The following is a 10,709-nucleotide window of genomic DNA, read 5'->3' as shown; positions in this document are numbered from 1 at the left end:
ATAAATATGGTAATGGAAATAAATTGCTCGACTATCTAGAATTTTTATTGGTCAACATTTTTGTTTGAATTTTTAAAAGTATAGAAGGCCATAATCTATACATAAAAAAATAAGCAGGATGTTTGGCATCTCTACGTCCTTCCCAAATGAGACCAACAAACATTTTATTAGGCAAATTGTTCACACATGATTGTATCATCATATTATTGAACTGTTAGCAATATAGTATGATTCTTTGTTATCGGAAAACATATTAGTTTGGTGGTGTTACATGATGATTTCATTTAACTTATATGCATACGTTCTTTTGAAAATCACTGTGACTCTAAAGGCATATTCTTAAAATATATCTCATGTATTGTGGTCCACATAATAATGGAACAATTATTTTGTAATAAAGTTTCGACGTAGAGTTACAAAAAATACGTAAACATCACTTAGAATGGCCTATTTTGATTCCGTTGGAGCTCTGTGTAGAAGAGGCATAAGAGAGACTGCTGAGCATATTTTTGCCGGCTTAACAAACGGCTGCGCGAAATTTTAGTTATGCATTAAGAATATGGTTCATTATTTTTGTACCATCCGAAGTTTATATAACAAAGTTGAACGATCAGTTTGAAAAATTGGTAATTCACCTTCCTTAGTGGCTAGCATGCATGTGTATTTAGCTTGTCAAGAATAATGAAGCAAACTAGAATTATAGATTAACCAAAAATTACTTTAGAATATAATAGCTATAGATGGACAAAGAGGTATTAGGTACTTCAATGGATGTGAATAATCTTCGAATTTATAGGGAGCAATACTATCTTCAATTTCATTTTTAATATTATATGAAATATTCCCACTTTTATTTCAAAGTTAGGTGTTTGAAAGAATCTACCTTGGACATTTACCGGTTTGGGCAATGGACAACACATTGATTTTTCCTCTAGGCTAGGAAAAAGACCAGGCTAAACTACTAGCAGACAACCGTCAGATATGCCCATTTGAGTCCACATGCATGAGCTTGTTGGCAGCTTTGATGATTTCGTACAATGTATTATATGCATATTTTGTGGATCTCCTTCGTGGGCCTTTATGGTTGATTTCTGCACATACTTGATTGAGTTGTGTCGGCATGCCCATTAAGATCATTCTAGATCCACCTAACTGGCCGGTCCAGTTCACCACTGAGTGTAGGTAGCAAGTAATTAATAACGGTGATCTCATTGTACAAATCTAATAGTGGGACCTGTCGTGACGTAACATTGTTATGCCCGCCCAATGGATAATTCATTGATGTATATTGCAGCACAATCACTAATAAGCCGTTCTGCCACACCAATTAATAAACAGAGGTCATATAAGTATCATGCTCTATTAAGTATCATGACTCATAGATCCAAAAAACACTAATAAAAATAGACCATGTAAATAGCTTTGCATTGAGATTTTATAAGTAAATAAATATGATGATATTAGGATACTAGTTTGTAATGTTATGCATCATGATGTTAGTATGCTAAACTAGTATCCTACAAGTTATACTCCGGTATGATTTTTTGATTGTATGATGTCTTATCAAATACCATACCTATATGGCGCCAAAATATGAGTTGCAACTGTACAAGTTGATCATATAATATCTCATTAATAATGGGACGAATATTTCGTAATCAAGTTAATTTCAACATACGCTTATCAAAAACATGTATACATCGCTTACAATCGCCTATGTTGATTCCATTGTGTCGGGGAAACGAAACCTATGGGATCACAAGAATCCCTACTACGGTTGCGGGGCGCGGGGTTGAGCGAAGAGCAGGTTTAACAGGAAGCACACGGTTCGTTTACCCAGGTTCGGGCCGCGAGGATGCATAATACCCTAGTCCTGCTTTGGTGAATGTATTGAGTGTTCTTGTGTTCTTGAACTAGCTACGAGGTGCAACTTGGCCAAAAGAGCCGAATCCCTCTCCTAGTCTCCTCGGGCCTCCTTTTATAGGAAAAAGGGGTTGCCACAATGGCACACAGGAGCTGGAAAGGTCTACAGTGCTGCAAGCTTATCGCCCGTATTACAGGACAAAGCGCATTAAATGCGTTGTTAGGTGTCCCTTAGCTTTATCGGGGACGGGAACGAGGCCCGTCCTGTCCGTTGCCGCTTCGCCTGGCTTCGACACGCGCCCAGGTCAGCGATGCGTGTGGTGCCATGTAGGCAGGCAGGCAGCTGAGGTGGTGCGGTGGTAGGATCTTCACGAAGATCTGCATGCCACCATGCAGGTGCTTGTTGAGTTGGCTTGGAAGCCGCTCGTCGCTACGCAGGTGCCTGCCGAGCTGGCTGGGTTTGCAGCTGCACGGAAATGGTGGTGGCGTCTTGGTTGGTGCGGCCCTGGCAGTGGCCTCGTCGATGCCCTTGGCAAGGGCCTTCCTGGGGGCCCGGCAAGAGTCTTGTTGTGGCGTTGCATTTGTCCCCGGCAAGGTGCTTGCCGGGGTCTTGTGGATCTCCTCGGCTAGGATCCTGCCGAGGGGCGCCGTCTTCTGGTCCTCATCTGATCTTGTGTGTTCATGATCTTGACGAAGATCTGCATGCCACCAAGGAGGTGCCTCCCGAGCCCTTGCCCCAACGTGGTTGACTATGTTGGAGGCCGTGGGCTCAAGGGTGGTGTGACCCAATGGTGTTGGGTGAGCTGCCCCGGCAAGGGCCTTGCCTGGGGGGACTTGCTTCGTCCCTTTGCTCTTTGTGTCTTTGATCTTCGGTTTCTTCCCTCTGCTTTGTTAAGTCTGGCCGTGGCGCGCGGCTCTGACTGCTCGTGCACAAGTAAAGGGGTCAAAAGGATAGCCCCGTACTTTTGTACACCGACACATTGGCCTTCTATGTACAAGAGCCAGTAGTCATCATCTTGCTCTGGCTGCCGAGAACAATCGGCGTCATGTGTCCTGACATGTTCGCACTAAGCTTTAAATTGTATATAGTAATATGATTAATGACATATTTTTACCAAATTAATGACACTCAATCTATACCTAATGACAAAGGGGCTATTGCTTCTGGCGGCACGTCATTAAAATTGCCCTCAAAGTTGTAAAATATGACCCATCAATGCCATCTATAAGTAACAAAAAATGTTTTGCAGGGTATCCCCCGACAGGGCCAGCCCACGCAGTAGGGACCACCTATACTGTGCTCTGCGTGTAGGAGAAGACGCGGCGCAACCGTTTGGGTCGGCCCATGTGCGGGCGGACTGATTTTTAATTTGTTTTTTATTTTTATTTTTATTTTCCATTTACTTTTTAAAATAATTCGCAATTCAAAAAATTCTGTGAATTCAGAAAACTGATAATTTTGAAATAAAATGTTCAAGAAAACATAAAATGTTTGCCATTTCAAAAAATACTAGGTTTTTTTCTAAAAATGTTCTCGGTCTTGAAAAAATGGTCGTAAAATCAAAAAAGTCCATGTATTAAACATTGCTAATGAAATTGAACAAAATGTTTTCTAATTCCAAAAACGTTCATGAAATTTAAAGTATGTCCTCAAAATTTAAAAACAGTCATGAATTACGAAAGAGTTTATTGATTCATAAAGTGTTTCCTCATTCAAAAAATGTTCATACATTTAAAAAATGGTTTTGAATTTTAAAAAAACCCACCAATTTTTAAAAATATGTTCATCTATTTTAGAATTGTTCGCCTGTCCATAAGAAAATGCTAAAAAATGTTCACAATTATAAAAAATGTTTATGCTTAATAATAATTTTCTCAAATTTGTAAAAGATTTCACGAATGATCGAAGTTATACAGTTCAATTGTAATGCTTCTGATTCTTTGTGATTATATACACGCCTTAATTTTGAAGAATTATGTGGTCCTAGATAAGAATATTATAGTATGTTTTTTAGAAAACGTTTCTTCACATTAAGAATAAGTCTTTGAATTACCAAGTTTTTTGAACACCATGATATTTTTTTCTAAAACGTGAACATTGCTTCAGTCTGTGAATAAGTGTAAAAAAAGGAACATTTTCTCGCATTTGGGAACAAACTTTTAAAATCATGGGATGAGATATGAACAAATTGTGGTCATAGCCATTATTGGTTATTATTATTTTTCCTGTTGCAATGCACGGGCTCTTTTGCTAGTATGTCTTATTTTGAGAGGAAAGATACCCGAGAGGCCAAGAGTTGACGTGATGTTTATCTAGGCATCTAGCACAATACGTTAATAAGTGTTGGTCGTATCCATGAATAGCTCAAAAAGTCACTATCGATGACCGTGAGATCTGAGTAAGTGAAATAGAGAATAATCCAGGATAGACAGCGATTCGAGCCTATAGGTTGGGCGTGAGTGGCTAGGAATGGAGAGGATTTTATGCCCATGGATATCCATGGATAACCATCTGACATGTATTTTGTGGTGTCATCTATGTGGTAGAAATATTGTTGCTTTGCTATTTCTGTGCCTTGGGCATAGAATTATTGCTGATATAGTTTTGAAAAGTTGCCTAAACACTGCAGAAATATTGTTGTTTTGCTGAATCGGTGCACCTAGTTTGTACACCAATGGATACCAGGATATTTGGCGGGTTTGGATATAGGGCGACATCCGTGGCCATGGATGCATTTGTGGGCGGGCAACAGTGACGCTAATGGCCTATTTTGATTCCATTGGAGCTCCGTGTAGAAGAGGCATAAGAGAGACCACTGAGCATATTTTTGCCGGCTTAACAAATGGCTGCGCGAAATTTTAGTCATGCATTAAGAATATGGTTCATTATTTTTGTACCATCCGAAGTTTATATAACAAAGTTGAACAATCAGTTTGAAAAATTGGTAATTCACCTTCCTTAGTGGCTGGCATGCATGTGTATTTAGCTTGTCAAGAATAATGAAGCAAACAAGAATTATAGATTAACCAAAAATTACTTTAGAATATAATGGCTATTGATGGACAAAGAGGTATTAGGTACTTCAATGGATGTGAATAATCTTCAAATTTAAAGGGAACAATACTATCTTCAATTTCATTTTTAGTATTATTTATGAAATATTCCCAATTTTATTTCTAAGTTAGGTGTTTGAAACAATATACCTTGGACATTTACCGGTTTGGGCAATGGACAACACATTGATTTTTCCTCTAGGCTAGGAAAAAAGATCAGGCTAAACTACTAGCAGACAACCGTCGGATATGCCCATTTGAGTCCACATGCATGAGCTTGTTGGCAGCTTTGATGATTTCGTACAATGTATTATATGCATATTTTGTGGATCTCCTTCGCGGGCCCTTATGGTTGATTTCTGCACATACTTGATTGAGTTTGTGTCGGCATGCCCATTAAGATCATTCTAGATCCACCTAACCGGCCGGTCCACTTCACCACTGAGTGTAGGAAGCAAGTAATAAGCGTGGTCTCATTGTATAAATCTAATAGTGGGACCTCTGGTGATGTAACATTGTTATGGCCGCCCAATGGAAAATTCATTGATGTATATTGCAGCACAATCAATAATAAGCCGTTCTGCCACACCAATTAATAAACAGAGGTTATATAAGTATCATGACTCGTAGATCCAAAAAACACTAGTAAAAATAGACCATGTAAATAGCTTTGCATTGCGATTTTATAAGTAAATAAATATGATGATATTAGGATACTAGTTTGTAATGTTTTGCATCATGATGTTAGTATGCTAAACTAGTATCCTAGAAGTTATACTCCGGTATGATTTTTTTGATTGTATGACGTCTTATCAAATACCATACCTATATGGCGCCAAGATATGAGTTGCAACTATACGAGTTGATCATATAATATCTCATTAATAATGGGACCAATATTTTTTAATCAAGTTAATTTCAACATACGCTTATCAAAAACAAGTATACATCGCTTACAATCGCCTATTTTGATTCCATTGGCCTTCTGTGTACAAGAGCCAGTAGTCATCATCTTGCTCTGGCTGCCGAGAACAATCGGCCTCATGTGTCCCGACATGTTCGCACTAAACTTTATATTGTATATAGTAATATGATTAATGACATATTTTTACCAAATGAATGACACTCAATCTATAGCTAATGACAAAGTTCCTATTGCTTCTGGCGGCATGTCATTAAAATTGCCCTCAAAGTTGTAAAATTTGACACATCAATGCCACCTATAAGTAACAAAAAATGTTTTGCAGGGAATCCCCCGACTGGGCAAGCCCACTCACTAGGGACCACCTATACTGTGCTCCGCGTGTAGGAGAAGAGGCAGCGCAACCGTTTGGGCCGGCCCATGTGCGGGCGGACTGAATTTTAATTTCTTTTTTTATTGTTATTTTTATTTTCCATTTTATTTTTTTATACTTTAAATAATTTTGAGTTCAAAAAATTCTGCGAATTCAGAAAACTGAGAATTTTTAAATAAAATGTTCAAAAAAACATAAAATGTTTCTCATTTCAAAAAATACTAGGGTTTTTTCTAAAAATGTTCTCAAATTTGAAAAAATGGTCATAAAATCAAAACAAGTCCATGTATTAAACATTGCTAATAAAATTGAACAAAATGTTTTCTAATTCCAAAAACGTTCATGAAATTTAAAGTATGTCCTAAAATTTTAAAAACATTCATGAATTACAAAAGAGTTTATTGATTCATAAAGTGTTTGCTCATTCAAAAAATGTTCATACATTTAAAAAATGGTTGTGAATTTTAAGAAAACCCACCAATTTTTAAAAATATGTTCACATATTTTAGAATTGTTCGCCGATTCATAAGAAAATGCTAATAAATGTTCACAATTATAAAAATAAGTTTATGCTTCACTTATACAGTTCAATTGTAATGCTTCTGATTCTTTGTGATTATATACACGCCTGAATTTTTAAGAATTATCTGGTCCTAGATAAGAATATTATAGTATGTTTTTTAGAAAACGTGTCTTGACAATCAGAATAATTCTTTGAATTACCAAGTTTTTTGAACACCATGATATTTTTTTTATAAAACGTGAACATTGCTGCAATTTGTGAATAAGTGTAAAAAAGGAACATTTTCTTGCATTTTTGAACAAACTTTTAAAATCATGGGATGAGATATGAACAAATTGTGGTCATAGCCATTACTGGTTATGATTATTTTTTTTCCTGTGGCAATGCACGGGCTCTTTTGCTAGTATGTCTTATTTTGAGAGGAAAGATACCCGAGAGGCAAGACTTGACGTGATGTTTATCTAGGCATCTAGCACAATATGTTAATAAGTGTTGGTCGTATCCATGAATACATCAAAAAGTCACTATCGATGACCGTGAGATCTGGGTAAGTGAAATAGAGAACATTCCATGATAGACAGCGATTCGAGCCTATAGGTTGGGCGTGAGTGGCTAGGAATGGAAAGGATTTTATGCCCATGGATATCCATGGAAAACCATCTGACATGTATTTTGTGGTGTTATCTATGTAGTAGAAATATTGTTGCTTTGCTATTTCTATGCCTTGGGGATAGAATTATTGCTGATATAGTTTTGAAAAGTTGCCTAGATACTGCAGAAATATTGTTGTTTTGCTGAATCGGTGCACCTAGTTTGTACACCAATGGATACCAGGATATTTGCCGGTTTGGATATAGGGCGACATCCCTGGCCATGGATGCCTTTGTGGGCGGGCAACGGTGAGGCTAATGGACATGGATATAGTATGGATATATCCGTCCAAACCCGGTCCATTGCCATTCTTAGTTGATTTGTATAAAGCTCTACGGTGGCTCACCTGGAAGCAGCTCACATTTCTATTGCACGAGCGAGCACGAACGGCAGAGGGAGCCAGCGATGCGGTTAGGCGACGGCGACGTGGCGGGGGTGCACACCTTCCGGAAGGCCGCGCATATGGTGTGGGAGGAATCGAAGCTCCTGTGGGGCATCGGCACACCTATCGCCGTCAGCACACTTAGCTTGTATGCTGTTGGCTCCATCACCACCATCTTCGTCGGCCACCTCGGCAACTTGCCACTGGCCGCGGCCTCAATCGGTATCTCCGTCTTCTCCACCTTCGCCCTTGGATTCATGGTACGTGCGCTCCCAGCCATGCATGCATCATTGTTCCATACTAACTAACTATAGAGGGGATGATAACTTACTTGGAGTTGCGTGCAGATGGGCATGGGGAGCGCGCTGGAGACGCTGTGCGGGCAGGCGTTCGGCGCTGGTCAGGTGGCCATGCTCGGCGTGTACCTGCAGCGCTCCTGGATTGTCCTCGGTGTCGCCGCGCTCCTCATGGTGCCCTTGTACGTCTTTGCCGAGCCGGTGCTCCTGGCCTTGGGCCAGGACCCTAACGTGGCGCGCGAGGCCGCACGCTTCGCGCTGTACATTCTCCCCGGCGCCCTTTCCTTGGCAGTCAACTTCCCCAGCGGCAAGTTCCTCCAGGCGCAGAGCAAGGTCCTGGTCCAAGCCTGGATCGGGGTCGCCGGACTCGGCTTCCACATCACGCTCACCTACCTCCTCGTCACCGTGTTGGGATGGGGATCCCCAGGCGCCGCCGTGGCATACAACATCTCGCTCTGGGCCATCGCGCTGTGCCAGGCGGCCTACATCATCGGCTGGTGCAAGGACGGCTGGAGGGGATGGTCCATGGCGGCTTTGCAAGACATGTGGTCGTTCGTGAGGCTCTCGCTTGAGTCAGCCGTCATGCTCTGCCTTGATATTTGGTACATGAGCATGATCCCGGTTCTCACTGGCCATCTTCAGGATGCGCAGCTAGCCGTAGACTCGCTTGGGATCTGGTACGTACTGCGGCTTACTAGAGAGACGATGACGTCTCAACTCTCTTTCTCAACTTACTAGACCCTTAATTATGCTATATTTTGTTCAGCATGAGCGTAGAAGGATGGGCGCTTATGATCTTCGTTGGCCTCAATTCTGCTATCAGTGTCCGAGTCTCCAATGAGCTTGGTGCTGGACGTCCAATGGCAGCCATGCACGCTGTCATCGTCGTCATCGCCGAGTCGCTCCTCATCGGGCTGCTATGCATGCTCCTCGTCTTGATCTTTAGAGATAAGTTCTCCATCATCTTCACTAGCGATTTGGAGCTCCGACACGCTGTCTCCAAGATTGCTGGACTGCTTGGGGTGACCATGGTGCTCAACAGCCTGCAGCCTGTGATTTCAGGTATATATATGTATGTGTATGTATGTGTGTGTGTCACACACATCGAAGATGTTTTACGGAACCATGGTTCGACAGAACCTACACTCGACATCATTGATTTCTAGACACTGTTCATGAGGATCCATACATGGTTGATTAAAACTGCACAGCATGAGCTGTTTGCATGTTAAACAATGCATGAGACAAAGTGTTGGATGGAGATGGCATTCATGACATGGATCCACATGTAGGATGTTCAATTGTACGGCATGGACCATCGGTTCGGCTGATGCATGGTCCTGAATCACGTCTCTGACACACACACATACATACATATATGCATGTGTATATATAATTAGATACATGCCTCTTAATTAGATGATTAAGGAGGATGACACCTCAACCTCCTACGTTTCTTCATGCATGCTTCAGGGGTTGCTATTGGAGGAGGATGGCAAGGCCTTGTTGCATACATCAATCTAGGCTGCTACTACGCATTTGGGCTACCCTTGGGGTACCTTCTCGGCTACCACTTCAACTACGGAGTTGGGGTAATTAATATATCATGTTAATCTGAAGAACCACTGCAAGAAAAGAATGTTATATTAACAAACAATGATTTCAGGGGGTCTGGGGTGGCATGCTTTGCGGGGTTGCACTCCAGACACTTATGTTACTCTTCGTAGTGTGGAGAACGGATTGGAATGTAGAGGTATAAAATCCCATCCATCGCCATTCCTCTCAAAAGTTTGCAGGAAATGGAGATAGAAATATAACTGAATTATTTTAGTTCGTCCATATAAATAGCTACAAGTCCCACCTTAGCAACTTTGGATATACTATATGATTCATTCATTACTTATATTCCTTTTCTTGAATGTCAAATTTTCTAGGCCAGACTAGCTTCGAGCCGTGTGCGCAAATGGGGCGGCACCGACGTAACCAGCCCACTCCTGGAAGAGAACTGGCTAGAGAACTGAAGCATCTTTTATCTCATCTCAATACTCTAGATGTTTTGAGCCAGATGATATCATCAATAGGATATGGAAAACAGGTCGGAAATGTTGAATTACTATATCCATCAATACATCATCATGAGGCTGTATGTGGATGCCAGGATGTTTTTTCACCTATTATCTGAAATAAGAGGCCAATAAGCAGTACGTACATGCTGGACACAATCTATCTGATTCATGTGCTGCAAAGACATAACAAGGCTATTATTTTTCTTGAAGCGTCTGTCTGTGTGTCGTGATTGGTCCTGGATGTTGGCCACCATCTCTGCAAGGCCCATTTTATTTAATCGCTAGCTGGTACAAATCCACGTCGATGTGGCCTCAATTGGTTCTGCCTTGGTTGGTTGTTGGAATTTCAGCTACAACCTATATCAGGAAGGATTCTATATATTTAATACAGGGTGTGGTGTTGCTTCACTCACAGTAGAAAACTAGCTTAGCTATAGCTGCTGTGCTGAGTTTGTAGTACAAAAGATGATCCACTCGTATGTAAGAGAAAACACATATATTCCCTAAAAAAAAGAGAAAACACATATATACACGCAGCTTTTATTCGTGTAGCCTCCCTCATAAGTAACCCTGGGCGTT

The 10,709-nt window shown here is 40.8% G+C and overlaps 1 protein-coding gene across 2 annotated transcripts; it reads left to right on the top strand.

Annotated features, from left to right (window-relative positions):
* Positions 1-7,744: 7,744 nt before the first annotated feature.
* Positions 7,745-10,344, top strand: LOC119340463 (protein DETOXIFICATION 35-like). 2 transcript variants are annotated; one of them, XM_037612373.1, is made up of 6 exons: positions 7,745-8,028; positions 8,239-8,741; positions 8,831-9,126; positions 9,538-9,656; positions 9,731-9,817; positions 9,999-10,344. In XM_037612373.1, exons 1-6 carry the CDS (start codon positions 7,792-7,794, stop codon positions 10,083-10,085), a joined length of 1,329 nt encoding a protein of 442 aa, XP_037468270.1. In that variant the 5' UTR covers positions 7,745-7,791; the 3' UTR covers positions 10,086-10,344. The 2 variants fall into 2 exon arrangements, with proteins under 2 accessions (XP_037468270.1, XP_037468269.1); XM_037612372.1 differs by having other exon boundaries at positions 8,116-8,741.
* Positions 10,345-10,709: the final 365 nt, after the last annotated feature.

Source organism: Triticum dicoccoides, chromosome 7B, assembly GCF_002162155.2.
Source record: "Triticum dicoccoides isolate Atlit2015 ecotype Zavitan chromosome 7B, WEW_v2.0, whole genome shotgun sequence".
Lineage (NCBI taxonomy): Eukaryota > Viridiplantae > Streptophyta > Magnoliopsida > Poales > Poaceae > Triticum > Triticum dicoccoides.
Note: the sequence above shows the minus strand (reverse complement) of the source record. Positions and strands in the feature narration are given on the sequence as shown.